The sequence below is a fragment of the Heptranchias perlo genome, chromosome 4, assembly GCF_035084215.1.
Source record: "Heptranchias perlo isolate sHepPer1 chromosome 4, sHepPer1.hap1, whole genome shotgun sequence".
Taxonomy (NCBI): Eukaryota; Metazoa; Chordata; class Chondrichthyes; order Hexanchiformes; family Hexanchidae; genus Heptranchias; species Heptranchias perlo.
The window spans coordinates 35940095-35967542 of record NC_090328.1 but is presented as its reverse complement, the minus strand read 5'-3'; the positions used below and the strand labels follow the sequence as shown (position 1 = coordinate 35967542).

The 27448-nt window shown below is 46.9% G+C and overlaps 1 protein-coding gene across 6 annotated transcripts in view; it reads left to right on the top strand.

Annotated features, from left to right (window-relative positions):
• atg10 (ATG10 autophagy related 10 homolog (S. cerevisiae)) overlaps nt 1–27448 on the top strand; it is a 238576-nt gene that overhangs the window by 172433 nt on the left and 38695 nt on the right. For all 6 annotated transcript variants that reach the window (XM_067982784.1, XM_067982786.1, XM_067982788.1 and 3 more), the window contains 2 exons: nt 14559–14694; nt 19865–19962. In XM_067982784.1, coding sequence (XP_067838885.1) covers nt 14559–14694; nt 19865–19962 — 234 coding nt within the window. The remainder of the gene's footprint in view (nt 1–14558; nt 14695–19864; nt 19963–27448) is intronic.

The following is a 27448-nucleotide window of genomic DNA, read 5'->3' as shown; positions in this document are numbered from 1 at the left end:
AGAAATAGGAGGATATTTCAAATGAATACGTGGCTAGAGGAGTGGTGCAAGGAGAAGGGATTCAAATTCCTGGGGCATTGGAACCGGTTCTCGGGGAGGTGGGACCAGTACAAACCGGATGGTCTGCACCTGGGCAGGGCTGGGACCGCTGTCCTAGGGGGAGTGTTTGCTAGTGCTGTTGGGGAGGGTTTAAACTAAAGTGGCAGGGGCTTGGGAACCTGAGCAGGGAGACAGAGGAAAGCGTGTCAGGAAGGGACAGAAGGTATGGAGTAAAAGGTAAAGTGTTAATAAAGGAAAAAGCAGGAACTAAGTGTCACAAAACATATTTGAAAGTTCTTTATCTGAATGCACGTAGCAGTCGTAACAAAATGGACGAGTTAACAGCACAAATAACTACGTATGGGTATGATCTTGTGGCCATTACTGAAATATGGCTGCAGGGTGACAACGACTGGGAATTAAATATGCCAGGGTATTTAACAATCAGGAAGGACAGGCAGGAAGGAAGGGGAGGTGGGGTGGCTATGTTAATAAAGGAAGGAAGCACTGTAATACAGAGAAATGATATTGGGACAAAGGATCAGGATAATGAAACAGTTTGGGTAGAGATGAGGAATAATAAGGGGAAAAAACCACTAGTGGGCATAGTATATAGGCCTCCTAATAGTTGCAACTCTGCTGGAAGAAGTATTAATCAGGAAATAGTCGGGGCATGTAATAAGGGAACAGCTATAATTATGGGGGATTTTAACTATCATATTAACTGGACAAATCAAATTGGGCAGGGCAGCCTTGAGGAAGAGTTTATTGAGTGTATTAGGGATGGATTTCTTGAGCAGTATGTAACGGATCCTACAAGGGGGCAAGCAACCTTGGACCTGGCCGTGTGTAATGAGCCAGGATTAATTAATAATGTCCTAGTTAAGGATCCCCTTGGAATGAGTGACCATAACATGGTTACATTCCATATCCAATTAGAGGGTGAGAAGGTTGGTTCTCAAACAAGCGTACTGAGCTTGAATAAAGGAGACTATGATGGTATGAGAGCGGAATTGATTAAAGTGGACTGGGAAAATAGATTAAAGGGTAAGACGGTACATGAGCAGTGGTGTTCATTCAAGGAGTCATTTTACAACATTCAAAAAATATATATTCCACTGAGGAGAAAAGGGTGTAAAAGAAATGACAGCCATCCGTGGCTAAGTAAAGAAATTAAGGATAGTATCCGACTAAAAACAAGGACATATAAGGTAGCCAAACTTAGTGGGAGGATAGAAGATTGGGAAGTCTTCAAAAGACAGCAAAAAGTAACTAAAGGATTGATGAAGAAAGGGAAGATAGATTATGAAAAGAAATTAGCAAAAAATATAAAAACAGATAGCAAGAGTTTCTATAGTTATATGAAAAGAAAAAGGGTGGCTAAGGCAAACGTAGGTCCCTTAGAGGATGAGACCGGGAAATTAATGGTGGGAAACATGGAGATGGCAAAAATGCTGAACAAATATTTTGTTTCAGTCTTTACGGTAGAGGACACTAAGAATATCCCAACACTGGACAAACAGGGGGCTCTAGGGGGGGAGGAGCTAAATATGATTAAAATCACGAAGGAATTGGTACTCAGTAAAATAATGGGACTCAAGGCGGATAAATCCCCTGGACCTGATGGCTTACATCCTAGGGTCTTGAGGGAAGTGGCAGGAGGGATTGTGGATGCTTTGGTAATAATTTTCCAAAATTCTCTGGACTCGGCAAAGGTCCCGGCAGATTGGAAAACTGCTAATGTAACACCCTTATTTAAAAAGGGTAGTAGGCAGAAGGCTGGAAATTATAGACCAATTAGCCTAACATCTGTGGTGGGTTAAATTTTGGAGTCTATTATTAAGGAGACAGTAACACAACATTTAGATAAATATAATTTAATAGGACAAAGTCAGTATGGCTTTATGAAGGGGAAGTCATGTCTGACAAATTTGCTTGAGTTCTTTGAGGACATAACGTACAGGGTGGATAAAGGGGAACCAATGGACGTAGTGTATTTCGACTTCCAGAAGGCTTTCGACAAGGTGCCACATAAAAGATTATTGCTCAAGATAAAGAATCACTGAATTGGGGGTAATATTCTGGCATGGGTGGAGGATTGGTTATCTAACAGGAAGCAGAAAGTTGGGATAAATGGTTCATTCTTGGACTGGCAACCAGTAGCCAGTGGTGTTCCGCAGGGGTCGGTGCTGGGTCCCCAACTCTTTACAATCTATATTAACGATTTGGAGGAGGGGACCGAGTGCAACATATCAAAGTTTGCAGATGATACAAAGATGGGAGGGAAAGTAGAGAGTGAGGAGGACATAAAAAACCTGCAAGGGGATATCGACAGGCTGGGTGAGTGGGCGGAGATTTGGCAGATGCAATACAATATTGGAAAATGTGAGGTTATGCACTTTGGCAGGAAAAATCAGAGAGCAGGTTATTATCTTAATGGCGAGAAACTGGAAAGTGTTGCAGTACAAAGGGATCTGGGGGTCCTAGTGCAAGAAAATCAAAAAGTTAGTATGCAGGTGCAGCAGGTGATCAAGAAGGCCAACGGAATGTTGACTTTTATTGCTAGAGGGATAGAATATAAAAACAGGGAGGTATTGCTGCAGTTATATAAGGTATTGGTGAGACCGCACCTGGAATACTGCATACAGTTTTGGTGTCCATACTTAAGAAAAGACATACTTGCTCTCGAGGCAGTACAAAGAAGGTTCACTCGGCTAATCCCAGGGATGAGGGGGTGGACATATGAGGAGAGGTTGAGTAGATTGGGACTCTACTCATTGGAGTTCAGAAGAATGAGAGGCGATCTTATTGAAACAGAAAAGATTGTGAAGGGGCTTGATCGGGTGGATGCAGTGAGGATGTTCCCAAGGATGGGTGAAACTAGAACTAGGGGGCTTAATCTTAGAATAAGGGGCTGCTCTTTCAAAACTGAGATGAGGAGAAACTTCTTCACTCAGAGGGTAGTAGGTCTGTGGAATTTGCTGCCCCAGGAAGCTGTGGAAGTTACATCATTAAATAAATTTAAAACAGAAATAGACAGTTTCCTGGAAGTAAAGGGAATTAGGGGTTACGGGGAGCGGGCAGGAAATTGGACATAATGCTGAGTTCGGATCGGTCAAGGCCCTGTGGGTGGCGGAGCGGGCCCAGGGGCTGAGTGGCCGGGTCCTGTTCCTACTTCTTGTGTTCTTTAGATTTGAGGTTAGGATCAGATCAGCCATGATCTTATTGAATGGCGGAGCAGGCTCGAGGGGCCGATTGGCCTACTCCTGCTCCTATTTCTTATGTTCTTATGACATCTTCCCTCACTTTGCTGATGATTGAGAGTAGACTGATGGGGCGGTAATTGGCCGGATTCGATTTGTCCTGCTTTTTGTGGCCAGGACATATCTGGGCAATTTTCCACATTGTCGGGTAGATGCCAGTGTTGTAGCTGTACTGGAACAGCTTGGCTAGAGGGGCGCTAGTTCTGGAGCACAAGTCTTCAGCACTGCGGCCAGGATGTTGTCGGAGCACATAGCCTTTGCTGTATCCAGTGCACTCAGCCGTTTCTTGATATCACGTGGAGTGAATCGAGTTGGCTGAAGACTGGCTTCTGTGATGATTGGGCTATCGGGAGGAGGCTGAGATGAATCATCCACTCGGCACTTCTGGCTGAAGATGGTTGCAAACGCTTCTCCTGTTAATTGTTTAAATGTCCACCACCATTCACGACTGGATGTGGCAGGACTACAGAGCTTTGATCTGATCCGTTGCCCACTCCCTCAAATATCTACCAATTCTCCCTTGGAGTTTTCTACTATGGCCTCTGCTGTCATCTTAAGCAGTCCAATCTACTCAATCTCCACCCTCTTCTAAGCTTGAATCTTAGTTCCCTGCTTCTGGTTTGTGGCAATCTTGAGCATATTATCTGTTCCCTTAATCTTTTTGAATAGAATGTCCCCATAGCTTTCTTTTTTCCCGAGTAAACTATCCCAGGCTCTTCAAACTCCCCATATAATTCAAATGCCTTAAGCTAGGTATCACTTTGGGTTTCCCTTTTCAACATTGTCTTCAATGCCTGGATATCTTTGCTGCTGTAGGGCAACCAGAATTATACAAAGGTGTAGCTATCCCAGTGCCTTATACATACTCAGCATCATCTCCTGGCCTTTGTGTTCTCTCTCTCTGGCTATACATCCCATGATTGGGATAGCTGTCCTTATTATTGCTGCACACCTTGGTTTCAGTGAGCTATCAACCAGTACCCCCAAATTCCTCTCCTGTATTGTTTCCTGTAGCGTAAAGCCATTTAATTTTAATTCTCATTGTTTATTTCCCTTTCCTATTAGCTCTCCTTCCCAAATCTCCAAACCCATTTGTATTTGCTTTGCCTCTTCCCTACTATTTGAATCTCACCCCATGTCGTGTCATCTGCAAAATTAGACAACTTTCTTTCTGTCCCTAGCTCTAACTCATTTTGATACACTGTAAACAGCAATGTCCCCAGCACCAATCCTTGTGGCATTCACTAGTGACTCCTTGATTTCGACACAGCCCCTGCACCATCACCCTTCACTTTCTCCGGTTTAGCCAATTTTCAATCCTCCTCAGAAGCTTGCCTCCTATTCTATGTCTTCCTACCTTGTTGACTGATTGTTTGTGTGGCACGGTATCAAAAGCCTTAATGAAATTTAAATATATTGCATCAATGGAATTTCCATTGTCAACCTGCACCTGAACTGGGCTGTGACCAAGGTCCTTGCAGAAAGGATAAATAGGACTATAGAAAACTATTTAAACTAGTAAAGTTGAGGAGGGGTGGGAGGGGGTGAATAGATATAATAGTAAACTAAAGATAAGAAATAGATGTGGCGACCAAAGGTCAGAGTACAAAAAGAGATAAATACTCGGAGAATAGAAAAGGTTAGAGGTAGTAATAATAAAATATCTGACAAAAGTAAAGCAGGTGAAATGAAAAATAAGAGCATATAAAATTGCCTGATGTACAGAACATCAGCAACAAACTGGGTAATTAGAGGCAATAATTAAAAGTGAGGAAATAGATGTAATATGATAACGGAAACTTGGTTGCAGACAGGACAGGATTGACAGTTAAATATTGCAGGCTACAATGTATTTTGGAAAGATGGGGAAGGTTGAAGGGGTGATAGGATAGCTGTGTTAATTAAAAACAACATAATGGCAATAGCAAGAAAGAACATCACTGACAGAGATAGAAACAGAATACATACAGATTGAGATAAAAGATAGGAAGGGATCAATCACGTTATTAGGGGTATATTACAGACCACCAATAGTGCAACAGAAATGGAGAGAGAAATATGTATGCAAATCTATGATATGAATAAAAAACACAGAATCATTAGTCATGGGAGATTTCAACAACCCACAGATAAACTGGCAGGGAGAGGGAGTGAAAACGGAGAAGGAAATAGTATTTTTACAGCGTGTACAAGACTAATTTCTGACCCAATATGTAAGAATCCCAAAACTGCTGGACTTAGTAATGGGAAATGAACCAGAGAAGATAAGAGAAATAAGTGTGGGAGAACATCCAGGGAGTAGTGATCACAGTATAATAAGATTTAAGATAATGTTGAGAGAGATACAAAATGTACAAGACCAAAGTAATAGATTGGAGAAAAAAAAGCCAACTATGAGGAAATGAGGATGGAGCTAAGAAAGGTAAACTGGAGAAAAATATTGACAGAGGTAGAATAACAGTGGTCAATATTTAAAGGAGGGTTCGATAGTGTTCAGGAGAAATATATTCCACTAAAAAATAAGATAAAACTAGCCAAGAATGAGATACCATGGATAAATAAAGAAGTGAGGATAAAATTGATTGTTATGAAAAAGGCATACACAAAATAAACAATAAAGGACAGGATGACAAAAGAGACTATGATGAGCTGAGGAAAGAGGTTCAAAGGACAATTAGGAAGGTAAAGAAAAATTATAAAATGAAAATATCAAAGAGTATAAAAAGTGATAGTGAAGTATTCTATAGGCACATAAGTAACAAAAGGAAAATTAAGATAGAGATAGGTGCACTAATGGATGAGCAACATAAACTCAGGACTTGATACTCAAATGACAGGAAAAGTCGAGAAGGCTATTACAACAGTTAAGAAAGAAAGAAAGGAGATAGTGGACAAACTTGAGGACATGACCACAAGTCCAGATGGTTTGCTCCCGCGGGTACCCCAAGAAACTAGGCAGGAGATAACAGAGGCACGACTATCAATATATAAAAATTCAGCTTTTAAAAAAAAAAGGAATAGTGCCAGAGGACTGGCAAGCAGCAAATTTAATTCCTATCTTCAAAATGGAAGATAGAACTATCCCAGGGAATTGTAAACCAGTTCATTTTACGTCAGTGGTAGGAAAGATACTGGAATATTTGCAAACAGAACATCTAGAGTCAGAGAATATAGTTTTTTTTTAAAAAAGTAGTCAGCATAGATTTCCAAAAGGTAGATTATGTTTAACCAACCTTCTGGATTTCTTTGAAGAAATAACAGAAAGAGTAGACAAAGGCAATGTAGTCGGCTTGGTCTACACGGCTTTCAGAAGGCCTTCGATAAGGTGGCGTATAAAGACTCATGACCAAGGTCAGGGCATGTGGAGCCAGGAGCCAGGTAATAGAATGTATTGAGAGATAGCTACAAAACAGAAAAGAGAGAGTAGGAGTTAAGGGAAGTTTCTCGGGTTGGCAGAAAGTGGCAAGTGGTGTCCCGCGGGGATCTGCGCTCAGCCCAGTGTTGTTCATCACATATATATATATATATATAAATGATTTGGACTCAGAAATTGGAGGTATGGTGTCAAAATATGCAGATAATACCAAATTGGGGGATATAGCGAATATTGTGGAGGACACAAATAAACAGGCTTGCAGAGTGGGCAAATCAAATTCAGTATAACACAGTGTGAGTTGGTTCATTTTGGTAGAAAGAATAAGGGGGAGCCGAAAGATCTGAGAATACAGACACATTAATCGTTAAAAGTAGCAACACAGGTTGATGAGGCCAAAAAGATTGCAGACAAAGTACTGGGGTTTATTTCTGGAGAAATAGAATACAAAAGCAGGGAGGAGATGGTAAATTTATATCGAACCTTGGTTAGACCACACTTAGAAATTCTGTGTACAATTCTGGTCTACATACTACAAAAAAGGATATTTAAGCAATGGAGAAAGTGCAGAAAATATGTCCAAGAATGTTATCAGAATTGAGTAATGCAACTATCAGGAAAGATTGAGCAGGCTGGGGCTCTTTTCTCTGGAAAAGAGAAGACCTGATTGAGAAGTATGGATTGGTCCGATAGGTGGATATGGAGAAACTGTTTCCACTTGAGGGTGAGCCCAGTACAAGGGGGCATAAACATAAGAGAGCCACTAACAGATCAAATAAAGAATTTAGGAGGAGTTTCTTTACTCAAAGAGTGGTGAGAATGTGGAACTCACTGCCACATGGGGTGGTTGGTACAGATAGCATTGATGCTTTTAAGGAGAAGCTTGATGCACACCTGAGGGAGAAGGGAATAGAGGGATATGGAAGCAGGATGGGAAAAGGTAAGTGGAGTGGAAAGATGCTCGTGTGGAGTATAAACACTGGCAAAGACATGTTTGGCCAAATGTCCTGTTTATGTGCTGTAGATTCTATGTAACAAGGTGCAGCATTTTCTCAAATAATGCCAGTCTATTTGTTAAGCAAGAACTCCCATAGTTACTTTCCTCTTCGTGTCTTTCACCACAAGTCACAGGATCCACCTATCCACACCTGGATCAGATAGGTCCTCTCCATTTATAATCAAGTTACATTCCCCATAAAAGGCTACACTTGAACAATTTCTACCAGCCCCTGCTCTGTATCATAATGGAGGTACAATAATTATTGACAACAATTTTCTCTTTATTGAGGAATTAACAATGTATGTCGATAACATGTTCAATATTAATAGTCGTTCCTTTCCCTGGCCACTTTGATTTCTTTTGTGGTTGAGTAGCTTGTTCGTGACCATTTCCCCAACTAGTCAAGTTGATTTTTATCAGTCAATTGTGGCTGCGTGGTTTTTTAGGTTGAGCAGGCTGTTTGCTCGTTCCAAATCAAACAGCGTGACATGAGGTTTATTGTGCGTTAATATTTTGCGGTGTGTCAATATTTAATTTTGTGACCTGTTGCTACTTAATGATTTATGATTTTGTAATGAATTTGCCTTTCAATTAAAATGAAGTGTCAGTGGGAAAGACCCTAAGAATTAAAGTCTGCCAACAGTGAAAGCTTCAAAGTAATATTGATTCAGTACAAGCTTTGTGTAAATATTCAGAGTAAAGTAAGTAAAATGATATTAAATACTCAGTCACAGAGGGTCATGAGTTTGAGTTGTAATTTATTTTAAGTTTTGTTAATGTGTAATAAATTTTGTATGTGTAAAATGTAAGCATCTTAAAGCAAGATCCAAACAAACAAAACTAGATGCTTACTACTCTCTAGGTAACTATGCAAAATTAATGGGTAAATACCCAGGTTTGTTATTTTACTGGATTGTGCTTAGATTTCTGGTGAGGGAACCTGGTGATTAATATCATGGACTTATGTTGCTGTCTTCAAAAAATACAAATTTGACCAGTAAACTAAATTTATAAATTTTCTCATTGTAGTTTTCATTTAACAATCAATTTCATTTACCCTTATATACAATGAATAATTCAAACCTGCATGATTTCAGGCCACCTAATTTTGTAAACACGCTGCACAATCCCATCACAGAGCCTTATATAGTACTCTGTACTGTTTCTTTTCTTTCCATCAGTCGTATTTGTACTTTTCCTGCAAACTGGGTATGATAGTGTAGTGGTTATGTTGCTGGGCTAGTAATCCAGAGGCCTTGACTAATAATTCATAGTCCATGAAGGTTAGTTCAAATCTCACTGTGGAAGTTTGAGAATTTGAATTCAGTTTTTAAAAAAAATCTTGAAATAAAAATCAGCAAAAGTGACCATGAAGCTGTCTGATTGTTGTAAAAACCCAATTGGTTTGCTAATGTCCTTTAGGGAAAGAAACCTGCCGTCCTTACCCGGTCTGACCTATATGTGACTCCAGTCACACACCAATGTGGTTGACTCTTAACTGCAGCCCACTCAATTGTATCAAACTGCTACAAAGAACAAGAACAAGAAGAAGAATAAAACCGGATGGACCACTTGGCTGCAATACAGGCACGGAATCAAGACACAACAAAGACGCGGCCAGCCCAGTTGACCCTGCAAAGTCCTCCTCACTAACATCTGAGGACTTGTACCAAAGTTGGGAGCGTTGTCCCACAGATAGTCAAGCAGCAGTCTAACTTGATCGTACTCACAGAATCATACCTATCAGCCAATGTCCCAAACTCCTCCATGACCATTCCTGAGTATGTCCTGGCTGGACAGGCCCACCAGAGGTGGGGACACATTGGTATGCAGTCGATGAAGAGTAGCCCTGGGAGTCCTCAACGTTGACTCTGACCCCCTTGAAGTCTTATGGCTTCAGATCAAACACGAGCAAAGAAACCTTCTGCTGCTAACTACCTACTGCTGCCTCTCAGCTGATGAATCCATTCTCCTTCATGTTGAACACCACTTGGAGAAAACACTAAGGGTAGCAAGGGCACAGAATATATTCTGGGTGGGGGACCTCAATGTCTATCAGCAAGAGTGCCTTGGAAGCACCACCACTGACTAAGCTGGCCGAATCCTGTCGGACATAGCTGCCAGACTTGGCTTGCGGCAGGTGGCGAGAGAAGCAACATGAGGGAATTACCTACTTGACCTCGTCCTCAGCAATCTGCCTGTTGCAGATGCATCTGTCCATTGACCACCACAGTCCTTGTGGAGACTAAGACCCAGCTTCACATTGAAGTCACCCCCCATCTTGTTGTGTGGCACTACCACCGTGCAAAGTGGGCTAGATTAAGAACAGATAGAGCAGCTCAAAATGGGCTGGGCCTCCATGAAGCTCAGTGGGCCATCAGCAGCAGCAGAATTGTATTCCACACATGTAACCTCATGGCCTGACATATCCCTCACTCCTCCATCACCATCACCAGGGCCAACCCTGGTTCAATGAGGAGTACAGAAGAGCATGCCGGAAGCAACACCAGCTGCACATGAAAATCAGGTACTGACCTCGTGAAGCTACAACATAAGACTACACGCACACTAAACAGTGGAAACAGTATGCTATAGATAGCTAAGCGATCCCACAACCAATGGATCAGGTCAAAGCTCTGCATTCCTGCCACATCCAGTTATGAATGATGGTGGACAAATATGCAACTAACAGGAGGAGGTGGCTCCATGCTCAACGACACTGGAGCCTAACACATGAGTACAAAAGACAAAGATGAAGTGTTTGCAAACATCTTCAGCCAGAAGTGCCGAGTGGATGATCTTTCTCTGCCTCCTCCTGAGATCCCCATTGGGCCCATAAGATCAAAAGGTAAATGACAATCAATCCTTGAGGATTCACTGCCATTTTTACAGTGGACTACATTTACTGGGGAGATATGCCTTAAATTATGGGATTTGAGATAAATTAAAATGTGCACCTTTTATTATCGGCCTGAGTCACCCTGGGGTGCCCGATCCACAGAGACATGCGCAGGTACCAGTTCCAATTATTTAAGTGATGCTGGGATTTGGGGCAGGGTCATGGTGGGAGCATAGTAACAGGCGGGATTTGTCCCCTCAGGTGTGTGGAAATGGTGACGGAAAGATGCATTGACATTGTCCTTTCATACCCTGATACTAATAAGAGTAAATTTTGGATTGATTTATAAATTGATATCCTGATTCATTCACGTCATGCCGCTGACTTGAACCAACCACTTACTAATGGTTGCCAGGTTTTTTGTCACTGCAGAAAGGCAGCTGTTAACATTCCTGCGTACAGTGCTTGAACGTCTGCTGTTGGTTACACCACACCAGTTGTCATGCTTGAATTCCATTTAATTATTTTGTTGCTACAGGCTATAGGACACAATGCAGGAGAGGGATCTGGGAGTATTGGTGGATAACTCACTGAAACCAATACCACAGTTTGTGGCAGCAGTAAGGAAAGCTAACCCAATCTTGGGATGTGTAGCCATAGAGGTTGAGCAGAAATCCTAGGAGGTGATAATGAACCTGTGCAGGGCACTGGTATATTTCTGTTGCAGTGCTGCAGTAAGAATATCCAGTAATAGGAGGGATTGCAGAAAAAGGCAACCAAATATATCAAGCTTGAGGCATGTGAGCTATGAGGTGAGGTTGAAGGGCTTGGAATTGTTTATTCTTGAGAAGAGAAGTCTTAGGGAAGAGATTGTTCAAGATTATTAAGGGAATAGATAAGTTGAACTCCGATAACCTGTTTGAGATTGTCACAAACTCTAAAACAGAGTTTAGATTTCACAACTATACACAGAGGGTGGTGAACATGCAGATATTGGAGGCAGATAGTGTGAAAACATTTAAGGGAGAATTGGTTCGATATTTGAGGCCATGGAGGATTGAGAAGTATTAGTTTTTGTGGCTGGCCAGATGGACTGCAGAGAATTTTCCTTTCCTGTACTTTCCTGTGTTCTATTATACCTTAGAACCATTAAATATCTTGCTTGTGGGATAAAAAAAAAGCGCTGCAATCCCAGCATATTTCCCCTCTTGAGAAATGGCATTTGTTGAAACATATACCTCTTGTCACTTTGACAGCAAGTAATGGTTTGCAAACCAGAAATTCCTGCCTGCTAACAGTGGCTGGCTTGAGAATAACAAAGATGGTGACAAATGCACATGTCTGCTACATGCTTTACTAATAACTGTATTTTTAGTACAGCTTTGAAGGTGACGATCTTAACATAAAAATATTTTATGTGAAGGTCACACCTTTTGAAAGTGTCCAAAACTTAAGTATTGTAGTCATGCATGTCTGCAGTTATCTTTATTGTTTCTGAATTGGCTACCATTGCAAGTCACAATTTTTAAATTCATCTTTTGAGGGTGTTAAGGCAGTGAATTGCTGACCATACAGAACAGGATCTTACAGGCTCAATCCCTGGTCTATACGGAATTAACTGATGGTAGTAGGGAAGTCAATATTGAATAGAGATGGAGATAGTATGGGAAATGAGTTTCATATAAGTTAGTCACTAGCCTGCTGAAATCTATGTAACCAAAGGTAAGCTGCATCTGCTGGACTTGTCTCTATTCCTGTTTTTCACTCCTGTAACAACCTGCATCTTGGATTAATTGCGTCTCTCACAGTAAAAGAAAAGGTCTTATAAAATGTTATTCAAAAATAGTGTCAGGTACGAAATGGAAAACAGTCTTTGCAGAAAGTGTGTATTGGTATACAACATAGATATATTATAGTAGTAAGTCAACAAATACAGGAAAAGAAATAGAAAACTGAATTCCCACGTCACCGCTTGAGGCATGTGGTGTACCTGGTTGCAAATGTACATTGGTCTGGTGACCTCGCGGACGCTCCAGAGAGCTCAGACTCCAGTTTGAAAACTCTTGCATTCGGGGAGTCACCAGCCCACCTAACCATTAATTAGTTGGTTCTGGTGAGAGCACACCCAACTTTTCAATGCTTAACCCACTGATCAAGGGTCAAGAACCAGAGGACATAGATTTAAGGTGATTGGCAAAAGAACCAAAGGTGACATGAGGAAAAACTTTTTTTGCACAGTGAGTGGTTAGGATCTTGAATGCACTGCCCGAGGGGATGGTGGAGGCAGATTCAATCATGGCCTTCAAAATGGAATTGGATAAGTGTTGAAAGGAAAAAATTTGTAGGGCTACGGGGAAAGGGTGGGGGAGTGGGACTAGCTGGATTGCTCTTGTATAGAGCCGACGCAGACTCGATGGGCCGAATGGCCTCCTTCCGTGCTGTAACGTTTCTATGATCGATGACCTGGGTCAATTTTTTTTTATGGCGACAGTAGCTTACTCAGCTCAATCTAACATGATACAGCAGTGCAACTTATTTGAATCTTCTTTTGGACATTACATGGGTTAGTCCACCAACTACACAAAGGAAATTGATCAGGAATATGAAGCATGCTCGTCTTAGTAATCTTGAGTCTCTCATAACTGTTCTCTAAGTACAATGAATCGACCCTTTGTCCTTCAATTTTGCTTTTCTGTTTAAACATAAAAAGTCATTACTGATGCCACTGGATTTTGTGTTCACATAATTGTCATTGATGCAGCTCTAGTCACGTTACCAAGATGAAAAGGGCAAAACTAAAATCAGCGCTGCATTTCAGAAAAGAATAGGGGGTTGAATTTCCTGTCTATTTGTACCCAGAGACATGCGTAAACGGGGCGCAAATCAAATACCCAGCGTAAAAGATCAAGCAAACTCGGGTGCAAGTGCGATACACATGTAACGTTACACCTAAATTTCCTCCATCTTTTACGCCTATCAATCCTTGCATCCAAATGAATCTCGGCTCATTATAACGGCTCTGCCCCCAGGCTAAAGAGCCATACAAGTAAATATTCTGCAATTACACTGGTTCAAATTGGGTGTAAATTTAAGCCCTGAATTTTAGGCGCAGCACGAAACAAAGCCATTTTTCTGGTGTTTTACTGTGATCTTTTTTCAAGCGATTTTCTTTTTATTTAACCTCATTGAGACCTGCACAGCATTTTCTGTTTCTTTGAATACATTTTTATGGCTTCAGTATGAGCCACATTAAAAATTGAAAAGTTTTCATGATTACATGTTCCGAAAAGTGCTGTGTCTAATATGCATGAATGATGGTTTAGATGGCTTGAAATTTTAATTTTCATACTTAATGAAGGAATATATGGTGCTAGTTCCACGTTTTCCTCGGGCCCCGATTGTTTACACTGAATTTTACATTCCGACTAATTTGATTGGCAGGAAATTTAAGAGTAAATTGATATCGACAAAATGGGCCTAACTTTGAGTGTAACTTCCCAATTATGCACCTACAGGAAATTCCACCCTCAGGAGGGGGAACATGTTGAGCGTAACTAAGTTACCAAGTTAAGTCATTTTACCAATTTTAAAAGAAAAATGTTTACTTCCATAGTTAGGCTTTGGTGTTTGTTTTTTCAGATTTTGGAGTTTCACCAAATTCAGTGTGCTTTTTTAACGAAAAAAAATTTGCACAAGATCGGGTTTTAAAAAAAGTTGCAGTCATAAAGGCACTTGTGGTGTCAGTAAGTGGAAACAGTTGACGCGCAATTCACCCATCAAAGAAAATATGAACGTGAAAGTTTTGGTCATCAATTTCTTGACATAATTGTAGGTGGGAATTAGTTATTAATTATTTTTAAAAAGCAGCCTAATGGATTTATGCAGAGCTCCTGGTCAGAATATTTGTTCTTTCATGCAATTATTGGTGGTTTCAAATTTCAAAATTTTGTTTTCAGTGACAGTTTATCAGTTAACTCTGAAAACTGGCAATTCTAATTATAATGACTTAGTATGAAGTTGTGCAATATTTTATCTTTATTTTAGGTTAACCTGGAGAATGTTAGCAATGACACTGAGGAAGCCCAGGTCACAACATCAGAATTAATTCGGTACGAGTACCATGTTGTCTACTCCAGCAGTTACCAGGCACCTGTGCTGTATTTCAGAGCTTGTTATTCAGGTATGTCGAGCACAACATACATTGACTGAAGCTTAAATTCCATTTAACATTTAACTGCTTAATATTTTAATCTCTGGTTCACCTGCCTTTAATGTGACAAGTGCCAGGCAATGACCATCTCCAACAAGACAGAGTCCAACCACCTCCCCTTGACATTCAATGGCATTACCATCGCCGAATCCCCCACCATCAACATCCTGGGGTCACCATTGACCAGAAACTTAACTGGACCAGCCATGTAAATACTGTGGCCACAAGAGCAGGTCAGAGGCTGGGTATTCTATGGCAAGTGACTCACCTCCTGACCCCCCAAAGCCTTTCCACCATCTACAAGGCACAAGTCAGGAGTGTGATGGAATACTCTCCACTTGCCTGGATGAGTGCAGCTCCGACAACAGTCAAGAAGCTCGACACCAACCAGGACAAAGCAGCCCGCTTGATTGGCACCCCATCCACCACTCTAAACATTCACTCCCTTCACCACCGGTGCATTGTGGCTGCAGTGTGTATCATCCACAGGATGCACTGCAGCAACTCACCAAGGCTTCTTCGACAGCACCTTCCAAACCCGCGACCTCTACCACCTAGAAGGACAAGGGAAGCAGGCACATGGGAACAACACCGCCTGCACGTTCCCCTCCAAGTCACACACCATCCCGACTTGGAAATATATCGCCGTTCCTTCATCGTTGCTGGGTCAAAATCATGGAACTCCCTTCCTAACAGCACTGTGGAAGAACCTTCACCACATGGACTGCAGCTGTTCAAGAAGGCGGCTCACCACCACCTTCTCAAGGGCAATTAGGATGGGCAATAAATGCTGGCCTCGCCAGCGACGCCCACATCCCATGAATGAATTTTTAAAAATGTACACATGTCATGGCTGACACCTAAGACCCAAACTTTTCTGCCTCTCTCCATTCCTGACCCCCAATGGTTTTGAAACATTCCTCCCCCTGCCCGTTTTCCCTTATCAAATTCTCCTGGCTTGCCTTGTTCCTTGGTTCCACTTTCTGATACTCCCTTGTTGAACTCCTTCACTCCTCCACCAGGACTCTCATCCCACCTGAACAGGCTTCAACCTCTGCTTCAACCTCAGTATCCTTCACTGTGCCCACTGTGGCACTCACCAGTGCCTCTGCCCCAGTAGTACCCAATTTACCTTATTCCCCTCGAACAAACACACACCACCCCCCCCCCCCAACCCCCACCCCACCAACATACTGTCCTGGAGTAAATCTCTCTAACTACTTTTCCATCCTCTTCTTGCTGCCTGCTTCCCTAAGTGGGTCTTTCCCTGTCTCTTCCATAGGAACGTTGGAACAGGAATAGGCCATTCAGCCCCTCGAACCTGTTCCGCCATTCAATGAGATTGTGGCTGATCGGTATCTTATCTCCATTTACCCGCTGTGGCTCCATATCCCTTAATATCCTTGGCTAGCAAAAATCTTATCGACCTCAGATTTAAAATTAGTAATTGAGCTAGCATCTACTGCTTTTTGTGGGAGAGAGTTCCACAATTCTACCATTCTTTGCGTGAAGAAATGTTTCCTAACTTCTCTCCTGAAAGGCCTGGCTCTGATTGTAAGGTTATGTCCCCTTGTCGTAGACTGCACAACCAGCGGAAAAAGTTTCCCTCTATTCACCCAATCGATTCCTTTCAAAATCCTAAAAACCACAATCGTATCACCCCTTAACCATCTATATTCCAGGGATATTCCATTGTATCTCCCACTATGCTTCCTTTTCATACTGCCCGACACAATGCTTGCACTCAAAAACAATATCCTCCCATCCACCACCTTATTCTGGAGGAGTATCTCAGCATCCTGGGCCTGATTGAAACCTGGCTTACCGACATCATCCCCCTCCGCCGCGCCCCCGCGCCCGCGCCGCCCCGCCCCCCGCGCCCCGCCCCCGCGCCCCTCCGCCCCGCCCCCGCGCCCCTCCGCCCCGCCCCCGCGCCCCTCCGCCCCGCCCCCGCGCCCCTCCGCCCCGCCCCCGCGCCCCTCCGCCCCGCGCCCCTCCGCCCCGCCCCCGCGCCCCTCCGCCCCGCCCCCGCGCCCCTCCGCCCCGCCCCCGCGCCCCTCCGCCCCGCCCCCGCGCCCCTCCGCCCCGCCCCCGCGCCCCTCCGCCGCGCCCCTCCGCCCCGCCCCCGCGCCCCTCCGCCCCGCCCCCGCGCCCCTCCGCCCCGCCCCCGCGCCCCTCCGCCCCGCCCCCGCGCCCCTCCGCCCCGCGCCCCTCCGCCCCGCCCCCGCGCCGCCCCGCCCCCGCGCCCCTCCGCCCCGCCCCCGCGCCCCTCCGCCCCGCCCCCGCGCCCCTCCGCCCCGCCCCCGCGCCCCTCCCCCCCGCCCCCGCGCCCCTCCGCCCCTCCCCGCGCACCTCCGCCCCTCCCCGCGCACCTCCGCCCCGCCCCTCCCCGCGCACCTCCGCCCCGCCCCTCCCCGCGCACCTCCGCCCCGCCGCTCCCCGCGCACCTCCGCCCCGCCCCTCCCCGCGCACCTCCGCCCCGCCCCTCCCCGCGCACCTCCGCCCCGCCCCTCCCCGCGCACCTCCGCCCCGCCCCTCCCCGCGCACCTCCGCCCCGCCCCTCCCCGCGCACCTCCGCCCCGCCCCTCCCCTGCGCACCTCCGCCCCGCCCCTCCCCTGCGCACCTCCGCCCCGCCCCTCCCCGCGCACCTCCGCCCCGCCCCTCCCCGCGCACCTCCGCCCCGCCCCTCCCCGCGCACCTCCGCCCCGCCCCTCCCCGCGCACCTCCGCCCCGCCCCTCCCCGCGCACCTCCGCCCCGCCCCTCCCCGCGCACCTCCGCCCCGCCCCTCCCCGCGCACCTCCGCCCCGCCCCTCCCCGCGCACCTCCGCCCCGACCCTCCCCGCGCACCTCCGCCCCGACCCTCCCCGCGCACCTCCGCCCCGACCCTCCCCGCGCACCTCCGCCCCGACCCTCCCCGCGCACCTCCGCCCCGACCCTCCCCGCGCACCTCCGCCCCGACCCTCCCCGCGCACCTCCGCCCCGCCCCTCCCCGCGCACCTCCGCCCCGCCCCTCCCCGCGCACCTCCGCCCCGCCCCTCCCCGCGCACCTCCGCCCCGCCCCTCCCCGCGCACCTCCGCCCCGCCCCTCCCCGCGCACCTCCGCCCCGCCCCTCCCCGCGCACCTCCGCCCCGCCCCTCCCCGCGCACCTCCGCCCCGCCCCTCCCCGCGCACCTCCGCCCCGCCCCTCCCCGCGCACCTCCGCCCCGCCCCTCCCCGCGCACCTCCGCCCCGCCCCTCCCCGCGCACCTCCGCCCCGCCCCTCCCCGCGCACCTCCGCCCCGCCCCTCCCCGCGCACCTCCGCCCCGCCCCTCCCCGCGCACCTCCGCCCCGCCCCTCCCCGCGCACCTCCGCCCCGCCCCTCCCCGCGCACCTCCGCCCCGCCCCTCCCCGCGCACCTCCGCCCCGCCCCTCCCCGCGCACCTCCGCCCCGCCCCTCCCCGCGCACCTCCGCCCCGCCCCTCCCCGCGCACCTCCGCCCCGCGCACCTCCGCCCCGCCCCTCCCCGCGCACCTCCGCCCCGCCCCTCCCCGCGCACCTCCGCCCCGCCCCTCCCCGCGCACCTCCGCCCCGCCCCTCCCCGCGCACCTCCGCCCCGTCCCTCCCCGCGCACCTCCGCCCCGTCCCTCCCCGCGCACCTCCGCCCCGCCCCTCCCCCCGCCCCTCCCCCCGCCCCTCCCCCCGCCCCTCCCCCCGCCCCTCCCCCCGCCCCTCCCCCCGCCCCTCCCCCCGCCCCTCCCCCCGCCCCTCCCCCCGCCCCTCCCCCCGCCCCTCCCCCCGCCCCTCCCCCCGCCCCTCGCCGCCCCCCTCGCCGCGCCCCTCGCCGCGCCCCTCCCCCGCCCCCCCGCCGCGACCCTCCCCCGCGACCCGACTCTCCCCCTCCCCTGCGCCCCTCCCCCTCCCCCTCCCCCTCGCCCGCGCCCCTCCCCCTCCTCCGCGCCGTTCACCCCAAGCCACTCCCCCGCGCCGCCCCGCCCCACCTCCCCGGCGCCCCTCCGACCCCCCCCCCCCTCCCCGTGCCCTTCCCCTACATTCATGCATGACAATCCCCTTGACCTCGTCATCAAATGCAGTCTCAAGATCCCTGAGTTCGCTATTACCGATGAGCTTTCTCCAACTGGAATTGAAGGATATGGCGATAGGGTGAGATGAAGTAAGGCGGGTGGAGGCTTGTATGAAGCATGAACACCAGCATAGACCTGTTGGGCTGAATGGCCTGTTCTGTGCTGTAAATTCCATGTAATTCTCTTAATTCTCCATAATCTGCATATTGTCAGAAATCTTTCCACTATTTAGTGATAGTGGAGATAACCCCGGAGAAGGTTATCCCCCCAAAACTCTCGCATGTGCCCTCCCGTCCTCTAACCTCCCCCAACTCTGCCATACCACATGTGGCGACGTAGACCTGCTGTTGATTATCTGCCGCAACTGCCTCACCTCTTTGAACTCATTCCAATTAGATCCCAAATGGTGTCGCAATCCTACAACTTCTCCAGTTCAATAGTCAGCTCTCAAGTCTCCAATTCATAGACCATAGCTTGAGTGGACTTGGGAAAATCTTGGTGTGACCACCTTGTCCTCTACTGTCAAAAAACCTGCTCTCAATTCCTCCATTCTCTCCAAATCCTGATACACCTCCAACCTTCTCTTTCTTTCCAAAGTTCTGCCACATGTCATTGCCTTGCACCTATGCTCTCACCTCTTCCCCTCTGCCTGTTCAAGTCCTGCCGGTCAGGCTAGTCTTTTTTTGTCTAGCAATTCCTATGATTCTGTGCTCCCAGGGGGCACATCAAGGAGGATCATGGGATGTATGCCTGCAATGCGCCTTCTGTGAGTACCACTCCCTATTGGGAGCGTGGAATCAGCTCTTGGGTTACATCATAAACCATAAGGAAGAACCTGTGTTTGTAATCTAAATGCTGAGATTGAATTATGTGTTAAATCACTGAAAGAAGTTTTAAAAAAGGGTCTGCTTTTCTGTTGATGACAATTGATTTTTCTTTCATAAGATCTGCTTTTTTTTCCAAAAGTGAAGGTGTAGAAGAGAATCTCACAGAAAGAATGCATTTTGTGCAGTATTACCTTTATGCTGAAGTTCCCTATCGAGTGTATATGATAGAACTTTTTCTTAAATCCTAGATGGCAGACCACTTGCATTAAAAGAGATTTGGGAAAATGTTCATGATTGTTACAAAGAACGTCTCTTTCAAGGACCCTGGGATACTATTACACAACAGGTAATCAGTCGTACATAGGACAAAACTACCAAATGTTGAAATGATCTAATCAGTTCTATATATCAATCAGTGCATTTGAGCAAAATTAATTATTGATCACTTCAGATTAGTCAACAACTACTGGACAGTTTAAGGCCATTTTCTCAGTGATAGAGATGCTTAACAATTTGCACTTCAGTGGGACAGTGAAAATCTTCTTTCAATTCTTCAAAGACAGTAGGGATGAAATTCCAATGGTTTTGCTCCGCTGGTGAGGTGGAGTGGATCCCTTGACTGCCCAAATTGAAGAATCCCAGCCCTGTCTCAAATTTGAGATCAGGGTCGTTAGCCTGTTTGTAACGGATGGTCCGGGCTTGTAAGGGCACATCAGAGGCTCCTCCTCCAATTCACTTGACGGAAGTAAGTTGGCCCGAGGCCCTTCCCAGCAACAAAAAAGTGGCAAGAAAGGATTTTTGGCTCCAAATGGAGCCATGACTTCAGCAGCATAATCAATCCCCTCTGAAATCGATTACCTTACTTCTGGCCAGGCCTGAGACCTTTCTGAGGCCTTTCCAGGCCCTCAGTGGGATTTTTTTTTAAAATCATTCTCGGGATGTGGGCATCACTGGCAAGACCATCATTTATTGCCCATTCATAGTTGCCCTTGAGAAGGTGGAGGTAAGTCTTGAACCGCTGCAGTTCATGTAGTGAAGGTACTCCTACAGCTCTCTGCTGGCACGAGTTCTTCTGCACCTTTGTATGAAAGATAGATAGAACTTGTGGAACAACTTTCATGACCCCAGGACATCCTAAAGCGCTTCACAGCCGATGAAATATTTTTAAAGTGCAGTCACTGTTGTAATGTAGGGAAGCCCAGGTGTAAAAGGTGGAATTTCTGGGATATTGTGGGAACTCCCCCAGACATACTCGTTTGATGTAGGGGTGTGGGCGGAAGATCCACCTCTGCCCCTCCCCCAACAACAGCTTGCATTTACATAGTATTTTTAACATAGAAAGATATCTCAACATACTTTTCAGAAGTGTAATTTTAAGAAAATGGGCACTGAGCCAAAGAAGGAAATATGTGCCAGATAAGCTCAAGTCTGCGCCTCTTGGACTTGAGGGAATGAAAATGGAGGCCATACCAGGGCGAAAAACTGGAATGGGAGAGTGTAAAGGTTTTGCTGGGGAAGTGAGGGAGTGGTTGATCAAATCGAGGCTGCAAAAGTATCTGGTGAATGGAGGACCAAAGGCTTGATAGTTGGGAGTTTGAAAGTGCAGTTGTAAGGGGCATGGGAGAGTTTTTTTTCCAGGGGAAGATGCAGAAGGAAGTGGGCTTAAAGGGGCTATGACATGAGTGCTGAGGGTTATAATGAAGCAGTTGGAGATGGCTATGCCTGTGATGGAGAATAATAGGAGTCGACAGGCCGCAGGAGATGGGTAGTAATTATATATAGAAATTTCACCCGATTGCAAAACAAATTTGAGTTTGCCACTTTATAGAAGCCTCTGCGGTTCTTTATATAGAGTCAAATCAGGAAGTGCTTTTTCACACAAAGGGTAGTGGAAATGTGAAACTCTCTCCCCTAAAGGCTATGGATGCTGGGTCAATTGACATTTTCAAGACCGAGATCGATAGATGTTTGTTAGGTAAGTGTATTGAGGAATACGGAGCAAAGGCAACTAAATGGAGTTGAGGTACAGATCAGCCATCATCTAATTGAATGGTTGTAAACAATTTTACAACACCAAGTTATAGTCCAGCAATTTTATTTTAAATTCACAAGCTTTCGGAGGCTACCTCCTTCGTCAGGTGAACGATGTGAAAATGAAATCCTCGAGATGAAATCGCATTTATAATTCACAGAACAATGCTTGGTGAGTACAGACAGTTTTTTCAACTGCCCGTTGCCAAGGCAATCAGTGTGCAGACAGACAGGTGTTACCTGCTAGGTCTCACAGAATATACAAATCACCAAAAAAAAAAACAACAAACAAAAAAAAACAGAGATAGAGAGGTAGAAACATAGAAAAGACAGCAACTGACCCGTTATATTAAAAACAGATAACATTTGTTCGCTGGTGGGGTAACGTGTAGCGTGACATGAACCCAAGATCCCGGTTGAGGCCGTCCTCATGGGTGCGGAACTTGGCTATCAATTTCTGCTCGACGATTTTGCGTTGTCGTGTGTCTCGAAGGCCGCCTTGGAGTACGCTTACCCGAAGGTCGGTGGATGAATGTCCATGACTGCTGAAGTGTTCCCCGACTGGGAGGGAACCCTCCTGTTTGGCGATTGTTGCGCGGTGTCCGTTCATCCGTTGTCGCAGCGTCTGCATGGTCTCGCCAATGTACCATGCTCTGGGGCATCCTTTCCTGCAACGTATGAGGTAGACAACGTTGGCCGAGTCACAGGAGTATGAACCATGCACCTGGTGGGTGGTGTCCTCTCGTGTGATGGTGGTATCTGTGTCGATGATCTGGCATGTCTTGCAGAGGTTACCGTGGCAGGGTTGTGTGGTGTCGTGGACGCTGTTCTCTTGAAAGCTAGGTAATTTGCTGCGAACGATGGTCTGTTTGAGGTTGGGTGGCTGTTTAAAGGCGAGTAGTGGAGGTGTGGGGATGGCCATAGCGAGGTGTTCGTCATCATTGATGACATGTTGAAGGCTGCGGAGAACATGGCGTAGTTTCTCCGCTCCGGGGAAGTACTGGACGACAAAGGGTACTCTGTTGGTTGCGTCCCGTGTTAGTCTCCTGAGGAGGTCTATGCGATTTTTTGCTGTGGCCCGTCGGAACTGTCGATCGATGAGTCGAGCGTCATATCCCGTTCTTACTAGGGCGTCTTTCAGCGTCTGTAGGTGTCCATCGCGTTCCTCCTCGTCTGAGCAGACCCTGTGTATTCGCAGGGCCTGTCCATAGGGGATGGCCTCTTTGACGTGGTTAGGGTGGAAGCTGGAAAAGTGGAGCACATCAAAGAGGCCATCCCCTATGGACAGGCCCTGCGAATACACAGGGTCTGCTCAGACGAGGAGGAACGCGATGGACACCTACAGACGCTGAAAGACGCCCTAGTAAGAACGGGATATGACGCTCGACTCATCGATCGACAGTTCCGACGGGCCACAGCAAAAAATCGCATAGACCTCCTCAGGAGACTAACACGGGACGCAACCAACAGAGTACCCTTTGTCGTCCAGTACTTCCCCGGAGCGGAGAAACTATGCCATGTTCTCCGCAGCCTTCAACATGTCATCAATGAGGACAAACACCTCGCTATGGCCATCCCCACACCTCCACTACTCGCCTTTAAACAGCCACCCAACCTCAAACAGACCATCGTTCGCAGCAAATTACCTAGCTTTCAAGAGAACAGCGTCCACGACACCACACAACCCTGCCACGGTAACCTCTGCAAGACATGCCAGATCATCGACACAGATACCACCATCACACGAGAGGACACCACCCACCAGGTGCATGGTTCATACTCCTGTGACTCGGCCAACGTTGTCTACCTCATACGTTGCAGGAAAGGATGCCCCAGAGCATGGTACATTGGCGAGACCATGCAGACGCTGCGACAACGGATGAACGGACACCGCGCAACAATCGCCAAACAGGAGGGTTCCCTCCCAGTCGGGGAACACTTCAGCAGTCATGGACATTCATCCACCGACCTTCGGGTAAGCGTACTCCAAGGCGGCCTTCGAGACACACGACAACGCAAAATCGTCGAGAAGAAATTGATAGCCAAGTTCCGCACCCATGAGGACGGCCTCAACCGGGATCTTGGGTTCATGTCACGCTACACGTTACCCCACCAGCGAACAAAGGTTATCTGTTTTTAATATAACGGGTCAGTTGCTGTCTTTTCTATGTTTCTACCTCTCTATCTCTGTTTTTTTTTGTTTGTTGTTTTTTTTTTGGTGATTTGTATATTCTGTGAGACCTGGCAGGTAACACCTGTCTGTCTGCACACTGATTGCCTTGGCAACGGGCAGTTGAAAAAACTGTCTGTACCACCAAGCATTGTTCTGTGAATTATAAATGCGATTTCATCTCGAGGATTTCATTTTCAAATCGTTCACCTGACGAAGGAGGTAGCCTCCGAAAGCTTGTGAATTTAAAATAAAATTGCTGGACTATAACTTGGTGTTGTAAAATTGTTTACAATTGTCAACCCCAGTCCATCACCGGCATCTCCACATAATTGAATGGTGGAATAGGATCAGAGGGCTGAAAGGCCTACTCCTGTTCCTATGGAGTTTATATGGAGGGAGAGGTTCAGGAGAACAAAAGTGTAGTGAATTCAGAGGAGAGAGGATAAGGAGAGCTGAGTTGGAGATTAAAATCATTGGGAATGAGGCGTTGCTCAGTGCAGAAGCTCAGGGATGACACGTCAGGTAGATAACACAAGTGAGAACCAGTCTGAATATAGAAAGTTCAGAGGGGAAGTGAAAAAGGAAATAAGATGGGCAAAGAGAGAGTATGAGAATAGACTGGTGGCAAACATAAAAGGGAATCCAAAAGTTTTCTATAGGCATATAAATAGTAAACGGGTAGTAAGAAGAGGGGTGGGGCCGATGAGGGACCAAAAAGGAGATCTACTCGTGGAGGCAGAGGGGATGGCTGAGGTCTTAAATGAGTACTTTGCATCTATCTTTACCAAGGAAGAAGATGCTACCAGAGTCTCAGTAAAGGAAGATGTAGTTGAGATAACGGATGAGCTAAAAATTGATGGAGGAGGTACTAGAAAGGCGAGCTGTACTTAAAGTAGATAAGTCACCCGGTCCGGATGGGATGCATCCTAGGTTGCTGAGGGAAGTAAGGGTGGAAGTTGCAGAGGTACTGGCCGTAATCTTCCAAACATCCTTAGATACGGGGGTGGTGCCAGAGACTGGAGAGTTGCAAATGTTACACCCTTGTTCAAAGTCAAGGGTGTAAGGATAAACCCAGCAATCTGGCCAGTCAGTTTAACCTCAGTGGTGGGAAACTTTTAGAAACAATAATCCGGGACAGAATTAACAGTCACTTGGACAAGTGTGGATTGATTAGGGAACGCCAACAGAGATTTGTTAAGGGAAAATCATGTTTAACTAACTTGATAGAGTTTTTTGAAGAGGTAACAGAGGGTCGATGAGGGCAATGCGGTTGATGTGGTGCATATGGACTTTCAAAAGACGCTTGATAAAGTGCCGCATAATAGGCTTGTCATCAAGATTGAAGCCTGTGGAATAAAGGGGGCAGTAGTAGCATGGATACAAAATTGGCTAAGTAACAGGAAGCAGAGAGTAGTGGTGAATGGTTGTTTTTCGGACTGGAGGGACTGTACAGTGGTGTTCCCCAGGAGTTGGTACTAGGACCACTGCTTTTCTTGATATATATCAATGACTTGGACTTCGGTGTACAGGGCACAATTTCCAAATTTGCAGATGACACCAAACTTGGAAGTGTAGTAAACGGTGAGGAGGATAGTGATATCCGTGAAGAGGATATAGACAGTCTGGTGAAATGGGCGGACACGTGGCAGATGAAATTTAACACAGAGAAATGCGAAGTGATACATTTTGGTAGGAAGAACGAGGAGAGGCAGTATAAACTAGAGGGCACAATTCTAAAAGGGATACAGGATCAGAGAGATCTGGGGGCAAACGTGCACAAATCGTTGAAGGTGGCAGGGCAGGTTGAGAAAGCAGTTAAAAAAGCATACAGGATCCTGGGCTTTATAAATAGAGGCAGAGAGTACAAAAGCAAGGAAATCATGATGAACCTTTATAAAACACTGGTTCGACCACAACTCGAGTGTTGTGTCCAGTTCTGGGCACCGCACTTTAGGAAAGATGTGAAGGCCCTTAGAGAGGGTGCAGAAAAGATTTACTGGAATGATTCCAGGGATGAGGGATTTTAGTTACGTGGATAGACTGGAGAAGCTGGGGTTGTTCTCCTTAGAACAGAGACGATTGAGAGGTGATTTGATAGAGGTATTTAAAATCATGAAGGGTCTAGACAGAGTAGATAGAGAGAAACTGTTCCCATTGGCGGAAGGGTCAAGAACCAGAGGACATAGAATTAAGCTGATTGGCAAAAGAATCAACGGTGACATGAGTAAAAACTTTTTTACACAGCGAGTGGTTAGGATCTGCTCGAGGGAGTGGTGGTGGCTTTCAAAAGGGAACTGGATAAGTACTTGAAAGGAAAATAATTGCAGGGCTACGGGGATTAGGGTGGGGGAGTGGGACTAGCTGGATTGCTCTTGCATAGAGCCAGCATGGACTCGATGGACTGAATGGCCTCCTTCTGTGCTGTAACTTTTCTATGATTCTATGAAAGGAGGAGGGTGAAACTCAAGTGGGACAGGAGAGAGGTGGAACAAATGAGGTGCTTTAAGGAGGAGAATGTACCAGAGGAATTGGGGGATAGACCAAGGTATGATTTGGTGATAAGGGTGACACTGTCGCGATTTGAGCAGGCCAGGTTGTGGAAAGTATAGCCTGGCGGGGAGGCTTTGGTAAGGGGCACAATGGTACCATCTGTGATCCAAGTTTCAGTCAAAGCCATTATGTCAATGAAATCATTGACAATAAGGTCATGGATGGCAAGGTCCTTGTTTGTGAGTGAACGGACATTCTGAAGGGAAATGCACAGATGGGCAGTGATAGTTGATCCGCTGGCAGAGTCCAAGTGGACAATGGTGATTGAGGTGAGTGGGACAGGAAGGAGGTTTGGGAGGTTAGCCCCAAGCCGGTGTGCTGGGTGGGAAGGTAGACAAGAGAAGAAGACAGGCCAGTTGGAATTGTTGCTTGTATAGAGGCAGTGACTGGTGCCTTGATGGACCTTTTGGAGAATACCAAGAGAGGCACTGAGCGTAGTGGGATTGAAGCCTAGGATGGCGACATGGGAGTAGGAAGGCAGTGGGTAGGGATAGGCAAAGTTCCTGAGGTGGGAGAAATTAAAGGTGGTATGACCAAGTGACACGAAGAGAAGAGACAGGAGACCAAGAGAGGCCAAGAGGAAAAACAAAGAGAAATAAAAGCAATGAGTTTGGGTCCAGAGTGGCAGCTAAAATGCAAACATGCGAATGGACGCAGCAGGAATCTGGGTTACATATGCATGGCATAGATTAGAAGAGACATGTGCTCGTCAGAAACAAAGGACAGGGGGAGATGATACTTAAGAGTCCAAGTCTGCAGCCATGTGGTGGGATGTAGTCACTTTGTACGCAGCATGGAGCGAGCTTGCAGCGCCCACAAACCAGTGTCGGGTTCTCAGTGGATCCAGAAACTGTTCAAGGGGCAGAGTATAAGCAGGCACACTGCTAGAGGTTGTCCAGTGGAATCGGAGGGCCAAGGAAGAATGCAGAGTCAACTATAAGCCAACAGATGTTGATGCAAGGGCCCAGCAGAGGTACCTAATGATTTAGGTAGCAGCAGAAAGCACCATTGGCAAGTGGCTGGACTAAATAAAAAAAAAAGAGCAGAATCCAGAGGCAATCTGGTTACACATCATTTT